Consider the following 23,092-nt stretch of genomic DNA (forward strand, 5'->3'; position numbering starts at 1 on the left):
GGATAGATTATATGTTTTTTTTGTTTTTTCTTTTTCCTTCTGTGTAATCCCTTCCCTTCCTTTTTGGATGTAATGTTTTTCTTTTTCTAAATAAAAGTAAAATTTCTGATAAAAAATAATTTCGCAGCTCATTTTCCTAAGTCATTCTCCTATTGTGGATATTTTTATTGCTCTTTCATTTTATATTTTTGCAATTAGGATCTTAGCAGCAACTAGCAATCAGTTACCTATTAATGTCTGATCTAAATGCAGCATCTCAAATCATATTATATTATTAAAATAATAAAATGATTAAACCTGTAAAAAAAAAAAAAGAGAGAGAGAATGCGGACCTGTATCGGCCGGATGGAGTTCATCTTTCTGAGTTGGGCAACCGGGCCTTTTTAGAAGAGATACGGCAGGGTTTGCGGTCAGCTCTAGGCCGTCCGTTGGGGCGCTAATGCCTAAGCAGAGGCTTGGCATTGGCGGTGGCTGGAAGATGTTTGGCCACAGGGTTTTCAGGGGAGCACCTATGGCCTAGCACCGTTGGTGCGGTGGTCTGTATGAACCGCAGATGGGCTACATGGCTCAGTGCGGGGAATGCAGATCACAGGGAGCCTCACCTGGGCAGATCTTTCCATGGGGGATTGATGCTAGCCCAGGTGGAGAATGGCTGGGGGCCTGGCCGCTCAGCTACAACCCAAATACGGTGGGCTTGTGCTGGGGGCAGGGTGGCTTGCCCTCTGGACAAGGCGGGGTCAGGGGGTGACCCCAGGGCTTGTCCCGTTCAGGTCCCATCCCTGCCAGTTATTGGTTATAAGTTATTTAATAAAGCGGCCTGGTTTTTACACCCAACACTTGTGTCTGTCTCTTCATTCCAACTGGGGGGGGGGGGCAAATCCAACCAGACGCTGTGGAGGGAACAGGATTGTGACTGCTTGGTAAACTATGTGCGAAAATGGTCTATATATTTATTCCCAATCCACCCCATTTATTTCTTCCCAATCCACCCCATTTTTTTTCTACTCCAGATTATTTCAGACAGTAGCTATGTTGGTCTGCAGTATTCACATCTTAGAGACTATGATTTGGGGTATGAGCATTTGAGTCAAAGCTTCCTTCATACCTGACAAAGGAAGATTTAACTCTCAAAAGCTCATACCACCCCCTAGTCTCTAAGGTGCTACATAAAAAAAAATTAAAAGAGATTTTATTGAAACTTTCATAAAATTGAATGACAATAAGTAATGGTAAGCAAAACAGAAACAATGAGAAGATTTCAGTCCTGAGATTAGGCTGTCATGTTACAAAGTTGAATATAGGCCTAAAAAGAACATTGCAATAAACACAAAACTAGCAGAAATATTACTAATAATAACAATACTGCACTCCACTATCTAAGGCACTTTGCAAATCTAAACTAAATAACTAAATAGATAAATTAATGAGGACCAGTTACAATAAACTCAAATACAACACACACACACACATATATAGATACATACATAAGATTCAAGGCTTCATTTATGAAAACAATCAATGTGAGGTTATTAATGAAAGATATTCATCTTGTAACGTTGAAGTGTGAAGGCAGGAGCCAAAATTCCTTTCCAAAAAAAGGTTCCCATTTACACAACATAGAAAGAGAAGACTTAGACCCATAATGGGATTGAAAACTAACTAAAATAAAATATTCCCAAAGTTTAGAAGCCCAAATTTGGATAGAGGGAGACTCAGGGCGTTTTCGCACTTACCTTAAGCCAGAGCGACGTCCCTCTTCACCGCGCAGCGTCTGCACGGTTTTCGCACTAATTGCTGCGGAGCACCTGGAAGAGCCGCAAAGTCCCGTGGCTTTTGCGGCGCAAATGTAAACTGGTTTTTGGCTGCGCGGTAAAGAGGGACGTCGCTCCGGCTTAAGGTAAGTGCGAAAACGCCCTCAGGTTTTTTCCAAGTTAAAGCTATAGCATATTTGGCGGCAGTGAATAATAGGGAAATAAATTCCCTTTGTGACTTAGAAATTAGGAAATCCCCCCAAATATTTAAAAGGATAACCCTAGGGTCAGATGGTATTACAATGCCTGTTAACAATAAAACCTTTGACTGAATTAAAGACCAAAAAGGCCTAATCAATGGAGACAGCCACCATCAGTGAAGGTATGTGCCACGATTGCCACACCCCTTCTTAAAGAGGGGGGGGGGACTAGATGGGAAAAGATGAGACAAATGTACCGGTGTTGGTACCACCTAGCTAACATTTTATATTCCTGTAACTTAACATTCATTGATCTCGATTTAAGAGAAGGGGATTGCCAAATGCTGAACCAACCTGTGTCATCAAAACTACACGATAATTCTGATCGCCATGCATTCCTACAAGATGAATTAATATAATTAATATTAAGAAGCAAACTTTTGAGATCAGACCTTTGATCTGATTGTTCTCAGTACACAAAAGATGTTCAAAGTCTGAAAACTCCTCTAAGGGGCTACTAGGCTGGAATCTAGCTGTTCTATTCCAGATCCTTATACTTCGTAACCCCATTTAAGCCTGAATTATTCCAACAATTGTTTGTGATTTTTTTTCTGGCACTGTTCAATAACTCCTGTCTGATTTAAGAGCAACTCATCACAGTTTATCTGTTTAAGCCTTTTGGGGTGGGGGAATCGTGTCAGAAGGGAGTTTGTTATTCTCTTATTATCCCCAGTCCAACTTGACAAGTGTGAACAGCCACTGTGCTTGCAGAAATCTTTTGTTAGTTTTCCAATGATTGATCACTTTGTTCAGTGCTAAATTTTAAAAAGTCAGACTGATATGACTTGAAGAGCTTTAGGCTCTTTCTTCTTTCCACAAGATAGCTCCCTGTGTTTCCTAGTTAATATATCCCTTGTGATCCTATTTGTGATAGTAAGCCTCTTAGAAATGCTACATGTTATTAGCATTCATTTTCTTGTTTGACTAAATAGGCATTTTGAGGTTGCACTGCTCAGACTGCAGTAGCAATATAAATGCGGGGGGGGGGGAGGAATAATGCATTATTTAAGCTCATCTTCTGGTTACTTCATCGCAAAAGGATGTGTGCATGATGAAAGGTGATTTGTTTGAAGTGTCTGGCTTGCCAGTTGGAGTGTGAAAATAACCAACTCTCTGCAAATATGATTTTCCAGAAGTTGGGCTCCCAGCACTAATGGAGTAATACTGCTGTGAGTTCTTTATGCTGAAAACAAAAGAGCTTAGATGGTAATTCTGATACTTTCAGTTACTTCAATGGTTATGGATCTGGGGGAGTCTCCATATGTTGCTTTTTTCTCCTAATCAGAAAGAATTTTTTGCAGAATGAATAACACAATATTTTTGTAGAGTGAATAACATTGGCACTTGAACTAGAAAGTGTATGTCCTAGAACTGAATTGAGAGCCCAGCTAGATGTGATGGTGTCCATGTATCTGACATAGGAACGCCATTGCCATTTTAAAGCCCCATGTAGGCAGGGCTTTTTTTTGTAGCAGGAACTCCTTTGCATATCAGGACACACACCCCTGGTGAAGCCCATCCTCCAAGAGCTTACAGGGCTCTTATTACAGGGCCTACTGTAAGCTCCAGGAGGATTGGCTACATCAAAGGGTGTGGTCTAACATGCAAAGGAGTTTCTGCTACAAAAAAAGCCCTGCATGCGGGCTATTTAAAAATGCCATGGGAGACTGGGCCCACAGCATGGTGGGACAAGGCACTTGTTTCCCCGTTGCTGTGTCAGTGCCAAAAAACGTTTCCATCTCCCACAGCTGTTTCAGCAACTTTGAAAGATGGTGGCAGTGAAACACGATCACCTTGTATTGCTATGCTGCAGGCCCAATCAGGATCAGGCCCTTATGGGGTTTTTAAATTGCCCATGTGAGGCTTTAAAGTGGAGTGGTGGCCTCACATTGAACATGTGAATGCAGTCACATATCGTGTGGCCCTAAGTGAGGTAACTGGGTTGAGTCATCTCAGAGCCTTAATCAGGAACAGAATGGAATTGGGGCATGCAACACCAGCTTCTGCACCTAGAAGGAAGTCCCAGGACTGGACAGGATGAAATGCCAGGTCATGGGGGCAATTGCGTTATTAATCTGAATTGTATGTTTATCTAGTAAGCATCCAACTAGAATCGACAAGATGCTGCTGAATAGCTAATAGGAAGCCTCAGAACTAAGATGGAAATAATTACCTATAAAATATTTTCCCAGTTTTCCAGGAACTATCGGGATTGTACCAGCAACTTTATTAATATTTTTACAAGGAATGGAGCCACATCTTTGGAAGTAGGATATATTAAAATATAAAACTTATTTCTTCACCATGTCCCCACTGACCCCCACAGTTTATCATATCCATCAGTGGGGGGAAGGAGGAAATCAAGAAGAGAAAACAACTGAGAAGGAAAAGCAGTTTTCTGCTTTCCATGCTATCATCAGTCATCTTATCCCCTAATTATATTATGAAAAGCATTTACATGAATTGCTCTGAAAGTCATATTGCCTTTTTTGTGCTAGCTAGCATGGTTTTCGCATTTTCAAAATACGTGACAAATATAATTATGCCTGAAAGAAGTAAAGCTTCTCGTCTGGCAGAGGCTGAAAGAATACTAAAATATGATCTGTGCTATGCTACATCTAACCTAATTATAGTGACACCATTCATGGCTATAGAGTTCTGTTGATGTCAGCATTTATATTGTAAGCAAGCCCTTAATTTCAGGACATTATTGCTTGGTTCTTCATAACTTGGCTGCTTAAACATGAAAGTGCAACACAGCACTAGATGGCTTTTCTCTTGCTTTTCGTTTAAAGGACTTTAGTATTTGGGCTGATATTAGGCGCGTGAAAAGGGAAGGAGATCAAATTTCAAAACTTTACCAGATGTTTTAATATCAAAAATAATGCCATTCACATCAGAAATTAATCCAATAAATCTGTTGCTTCCAGTTTCCGGGTGTAAAGCTTCCATTTTGGGTGTAAAGCCTCCATGTGGAATGGAATAGTTAAGGATTGTATGCTCAAAGGATCTTCCTTTGACAGTTGTACCCCCATTTTAAAGACAATTACAATTTATGCACAGCAGCACAGGGTTTTTTTGTTCCTTTTCTGAAGTTCCTAGGAATGGTGTGGGTTTCTTTTTTATTAAAAAAAATGTGTAGAAGTAGGGAGGTGAACTCAGTCTCCTGCCTTACCTCCAGCCATACTTCACAGTGATTCTGGCACTTTCCCCCCCAGCCCAGCTCTAATACTCTAGTAATCAGCTCAGTAATCAGCTGTGAAAACACTGGTGTAAGATGTGGCATTGGAAGGGTTGCAATCCCTGGACCTGTCAGGTTCTTGTTTTTAAAATTCATGGTTTCAGGCTCACTTCCTCGATATATTAATGGACAACCTATCTTTCCCTCCTACCAAGGTTTATACTGGCAAAGCAGGGGGTCCTTTCCATCAGGGCAAAGCTGCAGCTGCTTAGTGTTTTTACACAGGATTACAGATGTTGAGAGATCTCGGATCATGAATCAGCTGTTACATTCCACATACAGGGATGATCTGATCCTCATCACTGATCCCCTCGTCTGATGGTGTGTGCTTAAGAGAGCACACGAAGGCTTACATTCTGAATAAAAATTGGTTGGTCTTAAAGGTGCCACTTGATTCCTGCTTTGTTCTGATTATCTCTTGTATATCACCTGGTTTGATATGTGTATGCTAGGCTTCTTGCAGTTTTGCTGCCTCTGTGGTAGCTCTGGAGGCTCCTCCCCCCCACCCCCCTGCACCTAGTGCTCCATGTGTGGTAGGTTGTGGGTGAGAAGGCTCCTTCTCTCCTTCTACCTTCATAGCTGCCATCTCAGCCACTCTAAAAAATAATAATAAACTTTCACAGCTTTCCTAAACACAGTGCTTCTGCCCTTCCCCTACCCAGTTCAAGCAGCAGATTCTCTTCCTCCAATGTCTGCTGCATGCAGTAAGGAGGGTGGATATTGCTCAACCAGCAAAGGAACATTGTGTGTGCAAGTTCAGACAACAATCCTGTGTTTGGTGGTGGTATTTAAACTCAATTTTTTTTTTAAAAAAAAAGGTTCAGATTTTTCTGCAAGACTGGGGTGTCCACTTTTCTAACAAACCTCCCCCTCATTCTTCCCCTCCTCTTCTCAAACAACCTGCCTCCTCTCTCTCTTATCCCCCACCCCTACTCCATCAATCTACCTTTCCCTTCCTCTGTAAAACATATTCCCTATCCCCCCGCCCTTATCTATCAACCTACCCTTCTCTATTTCTCCCCTTCTTCTTATCTGTTAACCTACCACCTCCCTTTTGCTTCCCACTCCTTCTTTATCAATCCCCTCCCTTTCTCTATAAGCCTACCCCCTCTCTATTTCTTCCCCTCTTTCTCCACCTCTCCTTCTTGTCAATATCCCTCATCTATCTCCCCTCTCCGTTGTTATCTTACCAGCCTTGGCAGTTGTGTTGTCTCTATCACCAAGTCAGGTGCAGCAGCAGACGCTAGGAGCTGCTCCGGGTCTGGAGAGCCTCCCATTTGTCAGCATGGCTGTAGCTGAGCCCAGAGAGTTCAAGATATTCATGCCACCATGAATGAGCCTGGAGAGGCTCCCAGATGCTGGTGCTGATGTCAACATGCACAGAGAGCCTCCCAGCATTCACAGTCATAGCTGTACCCAGAGAGGTTCCTAGCACCCTCCACCACTGTGGCTGAGGCTGAAGATGTTCCTGGTGCCCTCTGCTGCTGTGACCAGGCCTCAAGCCTCTCCCAGCATTTGCCACTACTGCAGCCAGGCCTACAGCAGCTCCTTGCAACAGCTGCTGCCTGCTCTTCAGGAAATTTAAGCGTACTTTTGGTGTGTGTGATTTTAGATTTTTCTGCAAACTTGGGGGTTCTCCCAAGATCACAGGAAAATTTATTTAGCATTGGTGTGACCCCAATCTATAGATTAAGATATCCACTGATGGGGGCCAAACGTCGCTATCAGATATATAGACATGATGGTGTTCTTTAACTAAGCTTTTGCCTTCACAAACTTTTTTCCCAGTCAGTCAAGAGGCTTGTGCTTTATAATCCATGTGCCTCAGGGTATATAGCTGAATTTTAAATACTGTTTTTAATATTAATCATTATTGACACAGCACATTTTTGTATTGCTCAGGACTTGCATGAATATCAAATACAGGAACTATTTCAGTTTCCTCATAACTTGCTTAGCTCTTTGACTAAAGCTTTCCTCTCATCGAATGTACACATTTGGACATGACATTCATAAATGTTGGCCTCCACACTGATATAATTATAGCTTGCACAGCACACAAAATAGTACCAAGTTTGGAAGTGAAGATAGTTGCTTACATTAGGTCCACAAAAGGTGGTCAAATGCTTATTGAATCTGAACACTTCCCATTCTGGGGTTTGTAAGCAATTTTTTGTTGCTGGATTTGGACCAGGCATGCAACCATGAGGAAATGATCAGCACAGTCAGTAACAACTACAGGTAAACATTTGGCTAGAACTTAACCCACATATAAACACAGCCCATTCTTTCACATAATCACAGGAATTAATCAGAACTGCAAAATGAATGGTGTTCAGGTATGTTGAGGAAAGTTTGCTCATTCTCTGCATTCTGATACCTTGCTGAGGTATAATGGCTTTCTGTCACATGTTTTACTTTACTATTATTTTGAATTGCTGAGCTGGATGCGCTCCCGCTTTTCTGGGGTTTCAAATGCTTTCCTATGTATGCTCTCAAACTGAGAGTTTTAATTGCCAATAAAATGGGGGCGGGTTATCCTGTTTGTCTGAAGTTTGGCAGGAAGGATCCCTGGTCTGATTTAATCTCTAAGCATTTATTCTAATTAGTTAGGGGGAGGAACAAGTTGTATCTGGAAATGTTGTACCTCTGACTGCCTTTAAAATGGGAACACTTTGTCTTAGCAACATATTTGGCAGGAAGAATTCATGAGTGAGAAGTACAGTCCATTTAAATAGCACAGGGAAAAAAACAGATAACTGGAAATTCTTTTCCCATTGAAACTATCAAAATAATTAAATCAAGCAAAGGCAACAACCATAATAACAATGATTAAAGTGAACAATATAAATATGACTATTGTAAAGTGAGTTCAGTTCGCTTTTATGTAAGCAGCAACAGTTTATTCAAGAAGGAACAGTCACACAAGAACTGGCAACACAGCAAACTATATACATTTTAGCTGAGTAGAACATGCCCCCTTTGGTTGGCGGCAATTTCCGCTATTGGTCTCTCCAGGATCCTTCATTTGCATTTCTTGGACAAAAGCCTTGTGCCCCAATTGGCCAGTTCTAAGAGAATGGCCAATCTCAATGCAGGCATCAGGATCCTGGAGAGTAATGGAAGCATCTTCAAGCTTAAGTCTTTCACAGTACAACCCAACAGCAAATACATAACAATGACTACAATTTGTTATATTCCCTAGTTCATAATTTCTTGGAGGAGCTCGTAGAAATTTCTTTATTCAAAGTCTCACTGAATATGTTTAGCATTGCACTCATACACATCTTTGTATTCAGGTATATACCTGCAATATACTATTAGTGTGAGGAAATCTGGATCAGGACTAATACATTTTATTCATACTCTGTTTTTCTCCTAAACAGGGGATAAAAGTGGCTTTCATTGTTTGCCCCTCCTCAGTTTTATTCTGTGAAATAGGTTTATTCTGTAAGATTCTGTGAAGTAGGTTAGGCTGAGAGTTTATGACTGGCTCAAGGTCACCAATTACGCTTCCATGGAAGAATGGGGATTCAAACCTGGGTCTTCTAGATCCTAGTCCAAGTCTTGCACCATTGCACAACACTGACCTTTACTGCTTTTTGATATTGAAAATATGGTACTGTGCCTAAATCTAGGCTGAAAGTCCAGTGCATGGACAGACCAGGCAGCTATGATGGACTGCTGCTGGGCACTCTCAGTTTCCTACATGTAATTGACTAGTGAAGGGTGATAATTCCCCTACTCAAATTGCGCTAGCATCTTCAAGCAGGTGAATAAGTTTCCTTTTTATCAAGCAGTAAAAATTGAAAAATGTATAGCAAAGGGTTTATTCATGCATGTTTTTGCACTGCTTTCCTATGGCAGTCTACTTCCATTGTCTGCCCAACCCATCTGACAGAAAAGAACAGGAATTCACAAAAGAAGTTCTTTTCCTTGGTTGTCTCAGTTAGGGTTGCCACATCCAATTCAAGAAATATCTGGGGACTTTGGGGGTGGAGCCAGGAGACACTGGGGGCAGAGCAAGGAACAAGGGTGTGACAAGCATAATTGAACTCTAAGGGAGTTCTGGCCATCACATTTAAAGGGACAGCACACCTTTTTAAATGTCTTCCTTCCATAGGAAATAATGAAGGATAGGGGCACCTTCTTTTGGGGCTCATAGAATTGGACCCCCTGGTCCAATCATTTTGAAACTTGGGGGGTACTTTGGGGAGAGGCACTAGATACTATACTGAAAATTTGGTGCCTCAAAAAACAGCTCCCCCAGAGCCCCCGAAACCTCCAGATCAATTCCCCATTATACCCTATGAGAATCCATCTCCACGTAAGGAATAATGAAGTGCTCAGCAGACATTTCTCTCCCCCGCTCCGCCCCATTTCTGGTGACTCTGAAGGGGGATTGGCCTCTCTATTCATGAGTTGCAGCCAACTTCTTCCAAGTAACACAGACACCCCACCCCAAGAGGAAGCCTTTCCAATCCGAGACTGGAGCCTCCGGAGGGGGATAGTCACATGGTGGCTTTGGGGGCGGGGCTTCCCTCCACCGGCCAGCTGACTGGGGGCGGGAAGCAGCCTGGGAAAGTGGAAGAACCCCCGCTGGGACCTGGGGATTGGCAAGCCTAGTCTCAGTCCTGCTAGTTTGGGGGATAAAAACAGTGTGGCATATCTCTCTAGTGTTCTATCCTTGCTCATTTTGCCTGCTTGATTCCAAAAGCTAATTGTGTTATGTATTTTCAACCGGTTTGCAAATACTTTATGTATTTTCATACCACCGCCTGGAACTGTCGTTCAATGGAGTGAGCATGTGCAAACATAATGAATGCTGCTGGCTGCACCGATGCAAAAGCCGCACATACATTTAAAAATGCAGCTGATTTTTAAATCATTCATAACCTGCCAACGATGATCCTGGGTCACTCGTAATCCAAGCAAGCCAATAAATTATGAGTGTGCATTAGCAGCAGCTACCCAGCCAGCAGATAACCCTGAATGCTGCCAACTGTGCGGACAAAAAACCGCTTGGAATATTGCTCATTTTGAGTGCAAACATATGGGGAGCTTGAGTCAAAATAAGGCAGGGATTGCAAGCAAAAGAAGTTTGGTTTTTAAATGTGCATACCTAACACCACACCTTTTTGTAACACAGGACATTCTTTGAAGTGCTAAAAACCTGAAGGAGAGGGACCGCAGCTCTATTCAGAATCCTGCTAATGGCTTGCTCCCATGAATGTGTTCTTGGCTTTGCACTGTTAATCACCCAATATTTACAACTTGAGAATGCACAACAAAAACCGGCTCATGTTATCTTCAAACCATCATCTCTAATGAAGGTGTTTCTTTATTTGTTTGAGGTTTGTTGAGCAAGAGAAAAACAATTTGGCAAAGGAACAGAGCAGATTAAGGTATTAACAGATTTGGGGCCAGATGGTTTCCTAGCCCTCTCAATACTATGGAAATGCAGTAGAGAGAGAAGCCACATATATACTGGAGGAAAAAGTGTCAAATCCAATGCGGAAAGCAGATGTTCCCTTGCTGCCAGCCATGCATATCTTCCCTTAGTGGCAAAATACAACTGGGTTTGTGAAAACATCCCAGGCAAAGTAAGGGAAAAAGAGCAGAAATATGGCTGCATTCAAGTGAAACAATAACTCAGTGGAATGGTGTGAAACTTACCAACCCTATCACAAAATTACAGTGACCCTATGAATTAATGTCCTCCAACACACCCTGTTAACGATAGGATATTTTAGAGGCCATTAATTCATAGGGTCTCCATAAGTCAGAAGTGGTGGCACTTCACCCACACACAACCCATAAAATTAAGCAAGACAGAAATGATCAGCCATAGCAAATAGTTTGCTTTCTCTTACAGATATTTGGGTACGTCAAGGGATAAATATCTTCCTCACACCCCATTCTCAGTCAGCTGAGTGGATACCTTTGCAGTTCCAATAGGGAATCTTAAAGCATGAAATTTGTTGGAATAGGCAATGTCTGGTGTATAAAGAAAAAGAGTAGACCCTGTAGGGGACAGCAAGAAAACAGGTAGGGTAGTGAGATCAGCAGCACCTCTGCTGTATTAATTACTTTGCGGGGGAGGCTAACACTTCCCTTTGGCTTCTTTGGGTCCATTTGACACTATTGCACAAAAGCCAGTGTGTATAGACCTCATTACGCATCTTCCAATCCCATGGTGTAAAGAGAGCAAGCTTACCCACTTTGAATTTTAAGCTTCTATGCATGGCTATTAGTACTGATGTATGCAGCAAAGGTGAAACCTCAGTCTTTCTGTGAAGAATATTTGGTTTTGTGGAGGCACAGAGAAACATCTGAATCATAGCTATGCATGGGTGCATTTTACTTGTTACAAAGTAATGGAAGTCCCTATTCTTGATCGCATCTGTTTCATCTCTTCAACACCACTAATCTTCCAAAATCTAAGGATTGACTGTGCACAGTAAATTTTTCTTCCCTCCCCCTCTCTGGCTGTATATTACTAGTTTAATGTAGCTGTTCTCATTTGAATATAACTATGCTGCTCTTTTTATAATCAAATCCCAGTGCAACCCACATTGCATGCTGAAGAGTTCGCTGGTCTGTAGGTTATTGTCAGAAATACCCATACATCAAGAGACTGTTTGCTGCAAAGGCTGACACTTTGTTGTAGAAGATGTTTAAATCTCCACTTTTTTTGTATCATTAAAGCAGCGAAGGCCATATAAATCTCTGCTAGCATAATTAAAAAGACAGCAATGTAATTAAAGGCCAGAAACAGAAAAAAAACATGCATATAATTAAGGATTTTGTTTATTTTTAATGTTGGGGAGCTGGGTTTGAAAAGAAGTTTTAACAATGGGATTTGTACAGAAGTGAGGTGCAGTGTAATCCTAAAAGGGCGTAACTCTTTTAAAGTCCACTGGGCTCCCAAAGAGGTGTAACTTTCTTAACATTGCAGTGGTATACTATTGACTATAACTGTGTCCATAGTTCCAATTTCCCTTCCCTCATGAACTAATTTTCCCATGAGTTCTCTGAAATTTTAGAAAGACCCATTCTGGAAAGACCCATTCTGAATTCTTGCCTGCTAGGCCTGCATTTACATTAGATTTCCTTGCAGCTAGTTTCCTACCGATTTCCCGCTATCACCTCTGCAGAGTCTCCCCACCCCATTTCTACAATGCAATAATGGAAATTTTATAAGAGTTAATGGCATTTGTTATTTTTGATATAATAGAAATTTGAGTAAGTCTTAAAACTATATGAAACATTTTGTACAAAAAGCAAACTATATTATTATTAGTTTGCTCCTAACACTCTCCAGTTATACAGAATTAGAGACAGGTAAACTCTTCAATCCTTACACGAAATGGGCTCACTCCACAAAGACCACCTGTTTCATTTTGTCCTTTTCATTCTTATCAGATAAGTATGCTATACAGTACTGCTTAAATATCAGAATCTCACATGTTTCTCCTTCATTTTCCTCTTGAAAGTTCTGGCACCTCTTTTTTCATTAAAAAAAAAAGGCCCTGCATATGATTATGGTGTAGTGGTTAAGTGTGCGGACTCTTATCTGGGAGAACCGGGTTTGATTCCCCACTCCTCCACTTGCACCTGCTAGCATGGCCTTGGGTCAGCCATAGCTCTGGCAGAGGTTGTCCTTGAAAGGGCAGCTGCTGTGAGAGCCCTCTCCAGCCCCACCCACTTCACAGGGTGTCTGTTGTGGGGGAGGAAGGTAAAGGAGATTGTGAGCCGCTCTGAGACTCTTCGGAGTGGAGGGCGGGATATAAATCCAATATCTTCTTCTTCTTCTTTTAAATGTGATGGCCAGAACTCCCTTTGGAGTTCAATTATGCTTGTCACAGCTTGCTCCTGGCTCCACTGCAATGTCTCCTGCCTCCACCCCCAAAGTCTCCAGAGATGTCTTTAATTGGACTTGGCAACCCTATGAGGAGGCAGAAAAAAAAATCTTGCTTTTGGTGCCTAACACTGAATTATGACCTCAAAGCCACCATGTTCTAACATATTTTGTTGGATCAACCCCCAGTGCCCCTCATGAACATTTAGTCAATTCTGTTTTCAGTAAGAAGTTCTGGAACTCTGTTCCAGCACATCCCCCCATAAAAAAGCCCAGCCGTGCTCAGCCAAACTGGGTGACCTTGGGTCAGTCATGCCCTTGCAGGTGCAGCTTAACCTAATTCATATGGTTGTTGTGAAGTCATAATGGACTGGAGATCAGTGCTGCAGTTAGGTGATTTTAGAATGTGGGCATAATGACCTTAGAAGGATCCTCCTGTAGATAGCAATGTACATTTGAAATGCAAAACTATAGCCTGTTCTTGTACCAACTTCCACCAAGCCCCTGAGTTGAAACCCTGCACTTCCATCCTAAAGCCTGTTATCACTTGGAGGGGGACAGGAGGAAGAGCAGGATTAAAATAAATGGGAGATAGTATTCTGCTTTCATGAATCATTGTGTTTGGTTTTTGAGAGACTAGCCTATTATGTATTAAATACATGTTTCCTAATTGTGGCATTGAGAAAGAATTTGGAATGATAAGACATGTTGTTTGCATTACTCTGAATTAAAGTTATAAGCATGGACACACAAAGAAATGTGTAAAAAGAACCCCATAGTTATTTTCCCATGATGAGTTCTTGGGTGTGGGGAACACCACCAGGTATTCTGGAAGTCATGCTTAACTGGTTCTTCTTTTGGGTTTTATTTTTTCAGTTTCTTTTCCATAAAACTGGAGGATAACATTACCTGTTTCACTCTTATTTTTAAAATTCTGCCTTTCCTTTAAGGAGCTCAGAGCAGATCATATGGGTTCATCTCATTTTCTCTTCATAAGAATCCTGTGATATACTATGGACTTAGCAAGTGACTAATGCAGCATCACCCAATGAGATTCAGGGATGAGGAGAAATTTGATCCTGCTAAGACTATCCATTGCAGATCATACCAGCTTTCAATAGTAAGTTCATGATGCTACCATACCAGCAGTATCCCACCATTCTAAATAATTCCAGATTCCAAAACTCTACCAAAGGCAGCATAAATCTGCCACTACAGTGCTAACTTGGCAAGTATATTACTTTTATCATTGGATCCTATAACAATTCTGTTGTTCTTTTAGGAAAAAATATGAATCTTAATACTAGTAAAAATCTAAGACATGCTCATCAGGATGACATGAGACTGGAGGTATTCCTCAAACAGGACTGGATATTGCTACTGGAGTTCTTCCTGTTAGTCCATTAGATAGATCTGGTAAGAACACAGGACTGGGGAAGACTGAAAGTATTGGTAGCCACTGATCCCTGGACATAATTTGCAGTGATAGGCTTTTGTGAAATAGAGCATTCTAAAACTATGATCTAATGCTCAGGAATTTGACTACTGGTCTGAAAATATTGAAGGAATACTCAATATAAGCCTCTGAACACTGTAAGATAGACCTTGATCCTTTGTTCAGAGAATGATGTTAATCGATATTCAGTTCATTGATATTCTTATACTGTGGTGGGCATGCTCCCCTCAGCTCAGTTCAACCATGATAGATTTTTAATCGTTTTATATTTTTAAAAATTATTGCATCTTTTATACTGTTTTGTTAGTGCATTTTATATGTTGTTAGCCACCTCAAGTGCCATTCAGGGAATAGGGATATAAATTTGATAAATAAATAAAAATCGTTCGGAACAGGGTCTATTAAATTATGGTCATCACTGAAAAATGCTAAGAAAACCCCCCGACTCTTTTTTTCCTGAGCATTCTAAATTTATTTGGGCAGAATGCACTATCAAGTTAAGCCTATTTTTGGCTCAAGTCCTGGGCATGATCTATGCCAGTTCATATTTCAAGCCATGTAACTAGATCTCAATGGTACCATTAACTCTTCATAGCTTTTGTGGTTGTGGATCAGCTGCCCATGAAAAATTCACCCAAGACTTTTCAGATCTTCTGGAGTAAAAAACCCCAAATAATGTTTATTTTGTGGTTTAGCAATCAGTAACAAGACCCATTTTATAGTTAAGATTGATAATTTTAGAACTGGGTGGGGGTTTTTAAGCAGCATTGTTGTATTTAAAGCATTGCTACAATGATTCTTTTTGGCTTGTAAAATAGTAGACTTCCTTCTTCATTTTAAAGGAATGCTGAATTCTGGATTGTGTTTGTTTAGTTATGCTTTTTTGGTTTTTAAGATTATTTAGTATATTAATAAGTTATAAATATGAATATACAATATAAATAAACAATATTTCTTTTAAAAGTGTTGCTACAACTTTTAACCATTTTTTTTAAACATGTGATTAGTTTTGAGCCCTCAGGCAGCCAGTGCACACACAAAAAAGGAAGTTGTGTTTTGCTTTGTTTTAAATTCTGTTCTTGTTTATATATCACTTTATTTGTTCTTAGTATATGCTATGCTTTAGGTGAAGTGAAAGTTTCCCTTTATGCTTATCACCACTTTGACAGTTTGACACTGGATTAGAGGATGACAACAAACAGTTAAAATAATTTGGTCTGTAATCCTGTCTCCTGGGAACCTGCTGGACTGAATTTTATTCCTTTGATTTCATGCGGCTGTTCATATGGCACATGTTGATGGTCTTAGGAAACATTCCTGCAGAGATGTGTTAAGCGGATTCTTTCCCTTTTTTCATTTAGCAGAATTATTATTAATTGACTGGAACTTTAGCTAGATTGATTGACAGATGAAAACAAATTCTAGCATCATCCAGGGCTTCATTTAATTCTTAACTACAGCCATGCAGAGGAAAACATGTGCCTTAGCTTGGCTGCAATGAATTCTGATCACAGAACTTCACTTTCCTCAGCACAGCCAGTCTCCCAATGCCAAACTCTATGATGTTACCACTGCCTATTTTTGTCTTCATGTATACTCATTTTTTTTTAAAAAAAGTACTCCTGAGCTGACAAAGAATTCTGGATGTGTTTCCAGGGGGTGATAGATGTACCAGCAACTGCTGTGAAAGCAGGATGGATAAGTTGTTGGGCTCAGCGAAGAGAAGCCAACAGAGATGATGAAAAAACTAACTGGGCTCACCCGGATAGACAGAACAAGGGCAAGAAAATCCAGCCTTTAGATCAGATCCAGCAGAACTTGCAGTCTGGTATACACGCTATTTATGCAAAGTTGTGATCTTAAATGAAGAGTTACAAAAAAAATTGAAGAGTTACAAAACACTGCACCTTGGACTAAGCGGTATTTTAACTTTTCCTTATTTGCAATTTTGGTGAAAGAAAAAACATGGAGGCAACAATGGCAAACCTCTGAACGTGTCTTTCCTTGAAAACCCTATGGAGTTGCTGTAAGTCAGCTGTGACTTGATGGCAATGATGACAACAAAACACTGATATGCAGATGATTATTTCCTCTGAACATAAAAATTCCATGTAGTCATCAAAGGTAATACCCACTGATGCATCTTCCCTCTATCAATTTATCTACAGTATTCTTCATTTAAAGCCAACTAAACTAGATGACATCACATCATCCTTGACAATGAATCTCATGATTTTTTTTTGTCCTGAATCTGCTGTCCCTCAACTTCATCTTCAGAGAAGTGCTAAACATGTTACATAAATGAAGGCTCCATTTGCAGCCCCAGTCAGAAGATCTATTGCTTTTACACAGAACATTGGACTTTGTGCACAACTGAGTGCAAAGATTTTAGTGTTGTTATGGGGACAAGAATACCCTTTTCTGAAATTTCCTTTTTCAGCTATAGTTATTCTTTTTATTCCTCTTTTTATTTTTTAAAAGAGGAATTTCTCTTTGGATTCTCTTTTTGTAAGTTTGGCCCTGGCAATTATTTTATGTTAGACACCACGGAGTGATGCTAGTAGGAGGACAGGAAGGTTTGGGAAAATGCTGCCAATCTTTGAGCATCTACAGGGTGAAATTCCGAAATTCTGCAGAAACTCCCATCCTGCTCCACATCCCCAAAATTCTTTAAAAGAGGGAAATAAATGAATTGTTGGATTTCAGTGGAAAACTGTGTAAAGAGGAATTAAGTGAAATTCTCTTAGCACTAAAACATTTCTATGTAATCAGTGGCAAAAGGAAGTGTAAGGTTAGGGAGTCTCCTTAATAGAGACTTAGAAATAAGTCTCATGGTGTTGAATGAGATTTACTCCTAGGAAAACAATCTTTAGATTGCAGCCTCACACTCATATTTATTGCCCTTGTCTTCCAAATTTGAGTCATTTGGCTCATTTTAGCTATTTTAGTTCCAAATTTTGCTTAGTATTCAAATTAGTCTATAAAACAATACAATGTAGGGATGACCAACAATTTCTCTTCCACTTGCAAATGGAAGAAAATAGCCAAATCCCGCCCAAAATCCTTGGTACATTTCCACCATTGAAAGTACTAATTTATCACTGCATCACAAATTAAACAAAGTGATGGAGTTGCCCAACATAGTACCCATTCCTCCATTCTTAAGAAAACCATTTATCAAATAGCAGCAAACTGTTAACACTGCTCAAATTAACAAAACTGTTTCCTAATGTACATTTCTCATTAATAGAAAACCTCATTAAAGTAAATGATAGTTAATTTAAGCACACAATGGTAAGTATTAGAAGAGATGACTTAATTCATCTGTAAAGTATATTCTCATAATGTTCTTTTCATCAGAAAATTTTCTGAACAATTAGAATATTACAACATATATCTTTATAAAAAATTCATTAAACTTTGTTGACAATTACCATATTTAAAAGAAATAGCCCAAACCTCTTTTAAATCTAGACAGTTCTATAGAACCTCTCTAAGAGAACGTTGTAAAAGTTGTGAGGTGGCTACCATTCGTACAATCTTCCGTTCAGGACCCATGAATACTTTAACCAAGGAGACCTGAGTAGAGCCAAAATTTTTGACCCTTGTTTGTTTATTCATATATTTATACCCTGCATCTCTTCCTAATGGGTTCCCAAAGCAGCCTCTCCCCTCCTCCACTTTATCCTTGAAACAACTACCCTTTCTGGTAAGTTAGTCTGAAAGAGAGTGACTCACCTAGTGAGCTTCCATGGTAGTTTTGATTCAGACCCAGGTGTCCCAGTTCCTAGTCCAACATTCTAAACACTACACTGTGTAACTCAAAATATTGCCCTTATTAAACATTAGGAATGAAAAACAGCATCAAAGTGGGTGGAGCAACATATGCTGAAGCTCCAGGAATACATGGGTTCAAGACTATAGGAGGAGCTCATCTGACCTCCCAACTAAGCCTGGTGCAGACAAAACCTTATACATTAATGCTAGATAATATTTCAAATAAAGGAACAGCACAACAACCTAACAAGGCAATAGAAGGCACTTTTCTAACTACGCATAGTTCCAGTACCTTTTACCATATGGATGATTACCCTTCATCAATTTCATATTCACAATTCAGAAGGTAAATGCCAGCTTGGAATCAATGCATCCCTTTTTTGTACCTCCTCATTTGGATCGATGGGCTTTTTTACCTACTGTAATTTATTGCTATTGCTGATGAAAGAATAAAGTGAAAAGTGGAGAATGTAATCAAAGCTAATAGTGGGGCCAAATACCATGTGACAATAAATCAGCAAGAAAAATTGCGCTGGAGATAAATGGAGGTGTTTACCATGTCAGTTTGAATACAACCCAGTACAACAACTATTTCTGTGAAATACAAGGCTGAACAGAGGGAAACAGCACTCTTTTACTTTGTCAGGAAAATACTGCCTCCTCCCATACTCTTTGTTATGCAGATGTATGTTGAGAAATTCAAAATGCAAATTGTCTTTGATTTCAAGATAAATAGGTGGGAAGAAACCTAATTATTATATAAAAAGTGCTGGGGCAAACCCTACAAAGGTTTATCAGAGAAAAAAAAGGAGTCTTGTTGCACTAACAATGTTTTACCCCAACACAATGTTTTGAAGACTAGAAGCTACTTTTTTGAATGCTTTGAGTGGATCTTCACAATGTTCTTTTTATGAAGGAGGCGTGAACACCAAAGAGCACGGGGGAAGGGACTTGTAATGAGGAGGGAATCTCATGTCTTGCTAAGACACTTTGCATTTATAGTGAGATAAAAATCCAAAATCCTGGTTGAACCCTGGAGGAGGGAGGCACTGTGAAATCTCAATGAATCGTAGCAAAACCTGTGGCTTGAAATCCTCTGACAGTGCTAACTAGCTAAGCACTAGTAATGAATCATCTTTCTATTTTTCTAGATTAAATTTGAGATTTAATGTAATGTAATTTAAGAATTACATTTCACCCTGTACTTCCTCCATGTCATGGCCCTGTCAGGTTGCAGGACATTGTCTGGACTCACCAGTCAGGAGCCCGGATGTCCTTCACTTGCAGTTCCAGGAAGCCATCAACTAGCCAGTGTCCTGTCAAGACAGCACCAGTCCATCTTTGTTTGGCTGCAAGTGAAGACAGCCAGGCACCAACCAGCATGCCATGGCACAGGCAAGGTGCATCCACAAGGGGAGGGCTGGGTTGACTTCTGGAGCAAGAGGCAGCCTGGAAGACACATGGTGGGGAAGAGTGACAGCTGGCACACTGCCAAGTGGGAAGGGTTGGGAAGAATCTGCCCAGGCTAATGAAGGCTTCTCTCTGCCCCAATAACATCCAGATCACATGGGTGAGATGATAACAGAAGGGACGATGGAGCATCTCACTGGCTGTTTAAAGAAGGCCGAGAAGAAGGTCAAGATCGCAAAGAGTTGACCCTGATCAGTGTGTTGAGGAGCAGAGCCCAGTACAGAGGAAAATGAACCTGGTGGTACAACCACCTCTCTTCTCTTCACTGAGTCTTAGAGCTCCCCTGGTAGTTAGAGTAGTCAGTCATGACAAAGTAGACAGTCATGACAGAGCCAATATAGGCTTCTTTGTCTCACACTTGAGTTCACATTCAAACAAATTTCAATTTCTTTCCTTATCCACTGTCTAAGGATCATCCCCTTCTTTAGGATCTACTTCCTTTAGACAGGATTGGGATCACCCCCCTTTTCTAGAAGATAGTTTCCTCAGAGAGTTTTAAGAGATTGGGGTCAGGGCTGAAAAATCCCTGGACCTGGTTGAGGACAGCCAGATGTCTCTTAGGCCAGGAATCTTATCAGCAAAGCATATAACTGTTATGTAATTAGTGTATTTTATTATTGTATTATTGTAATGTCTACATTTTATGCCATGTAAGCCGCCCTGAGCCTGCTTCGGCGGGGAGGGTGGGATATAAATTAAAAATTATCATTATCAATTATCATTATCAGACTTGAATGGGAATCCTTCTTGATCCTGTCACTCCCTTAGCCTTCCTTCCCAGTCAAGTGTCAGTTCTTAACTATTAGCTCTCAACGGCCTGAAGAATTCCATTTGAATCCCTTGTCATGCAAGGGTTCTCATTCAAGGTTCTTACTCAAGGGTTAAACATAGCCATTTATTGTCCATCACAGATGTCTTCATTGTGGGACTAGGCAGTTAAGACAGATGCAATTTGAATCTTCTTTGGGAGGGACCGTGGCTCAGTTGTAAAGCATCTGCTTGGTAAGCAGAAGGTTCCAGGTTCAATCCCCGGCATCTCCAACTAAAAAGGGTCCAGGGAAGTAGGAGTGAAAAACCTCAGCTTGAGACCCTGGAGAGCTGCTGCCAGTCTGAGTAGGCAATGCTGACTTTGATGGACCAAAGGTCTGATTCAGAATAAGGAAGCTTCATATGTTCACATATGTTCTTTGATATGGAGCAACAAATTAAAAACACTGAATATAATGTTACTATTGCCATCTATTTTAATAACAATTGGAACAATCCATCACAGTCTGTTCCAGAGAAGCATTTTTAAAAGCATGAAATGTCAAATAGAATAGGAATTTGGTGAATTATCATCAATACTTCTTATGAACAATAGCTTGGATTGAAACCAGCACGAGCAGTTGGCTAGAGGAAGCCAACTTGCCTGCCTCCCCTTCCCATTGCACCATTCTATGCACCCAGTTTCTGTGGATCAATGGACCTGAAAGATGGAGCAAACTGACATCTTGTGAGAGGAGATGCTGTTCTTGCCTTAGCATTCAAAGCCAATTCATTGATTTAAATGGAGCCAGACTCTTCCTATTGGGTTGGATCAATGATTCCATTCTGTTAAGCTTTACTCCAGCAGAATCTTCATCCGCTAGAGCAAGACAGGCTTAGCTCATCTTAATGCAAGATGATTTGAAAAAACTGATCATAAGTTTACAGAAAACAATGGAAAGTAATGGGAAAATTTTAACTACTTTTGTATAATGTCCTGAGTTAGCATTCTGAGCCTGACATCTAATTATATTCATAAAACCAAAATAAAATAACAGTCTGTCCTCTATTTGTGTTAGAAATATATATTATATACTTTTCAATACCTTTGGATACTGTTTCACAGGAATCAATACCCTTTCAGACAGCTTTATGTTTTTATTGCTGATGACATCAAGGTATTTTTTATCTTCATCTTCCTTTTTCTCATCAGAACTCTGGAACTTTTCAATTTCTAGACAAAATAAAAGAAAAAAAGAATATGTAAATAATATTGCTGCTTGTCTTTGTTCCTGGATTATGTCCATATTTATTTGTTAAAAGAAATTATATCCTGTTTTTCTGCCCTCACAAGAGACACCAAGGTGGCTAACAAATTAAAACATACATGCTGAAAAACCATTAAAATCAACCAAAACAACAACATCAACACATAATTAAAACTGTTAAAACAAGAGATAAAAACATATTAAGACTTAAAAACAACAACTGAAACATTTAAAACAATTTAAAAAACTGGAAGTTGTACTGTCACCATACAACACACAAAAGAATCTATTTCACATCTTAAGCTGTAAGAACTATTTGAACTGAACAAGAACACGTAATCTAATAATAACAGAACTTTATGACAGTATAAACTGCCTTTAGCATAAGATGCCTGGAGAGGAGGCAAATAACTTTTCTAGATAATTAAATATGCAAAACACTGAATTGGCTCGAATACATGACTGTATCAGAGCCAGACTGGAGTCATTATTTGAATAACAGTACCCGAATTCCATTTTGGAGAAGAGCCTAGGGAAATATGAATATGCCCTTTTGCTTTCTTCCTACTTACATATCTTGATTATGGGGATCCTTTCCCCCATCATTTTTAAAAAGCTGATGTTCCTGCTTTTTTAGTTTCTTCTACACCATTCTATGCCATTTTTCACTGTACGTCATTTGTGTGCAACTGATGCAACAGTAATGTTAAAGACTGTGTAACTTTAATGGTAAATTTGATGCAAGGAAACAGAAGGTGGCATGAAACTCAGTATTCATAGTTGAATTTGCACAAATAAGAAATGAGTTGAAACAGCTAGGTTATGATAGATAGAGGTTATGATAGACAGAGAGCCAGTTTGGTGTAGTGGTTAAATGCATGGACTTTTATCTGGGAGAATCGGGGTTGATTCCCCATTCCTCCACGTGCACCTGCTGGAATGGCCTTGGGTCAGTTATAGCTCTTGCAGAGCTGTCCTTGAAAGGGCAACTTCTGTCAGAGCTCTCTCAGCCCCACCCACCACACAGGGTGTCTGTTGTGGGGGAAGAAGATAAAGGAGATTGTAAGTTGTTCTGAGTCTTTGAGATTTAGAGTATAGGGAGGGATATAAATCCAATATCATCATCATCATCATGATAGATGATACATTACATCCGTATTAGAGTAAGGAACAGAAAGGTAGAAAGTATTGCAATCAGGCAAGGACAGAAGCCAGGCTCAAAATATTTATACAAGGTTTAATCAGTCCAGAGATTTCAGGG

The 23,092-nt window shown here is 40.1% G+C and overlaps 1 protein-coding gene across 2 annotated transcripts in view; it reads right to left on the reverse strand.

Moving 5' to 3' along the window:
- The window catches only part of KHDRBS2 (KH RNA binding domain containing, signal transduction associated 2), a 575,389-nt gene that overhangs the window by 428,303 nt on the left and 123,994 nt on the right, over positions 1 to 23,092 (reverse strand). For both annotated transcript variants that reach the window (XM_060235372.1, XM_060235371.1), the window contains exon 2: positions 21,670 to 21,797. In XM_060235372.1, coding sequence (XP_060091355.1) covers positions 21,670 to 21,797 — 128 coding nt within the window. The remainder of the gene's footprint in view (positions 1 to 21,669; positions 21,798 to 23,092) is intronic.

The sequence above is a fragment of the Heteronotia binoei genome, chromosome 1 (assembly GCF_032191835.1).
Source record: "Heteronotia binoei isolate CCM8104 ecotype False Entrance Well chromosome 1, APGP_CSIRO_Hbin_v1, whole genome shotgun sequence".
NCBI lineage: Eukaryota > Metazoa > Chordata > Lepidosauria > Squamata > Gekkonidae > Heteronotia > Heteronotia binoei.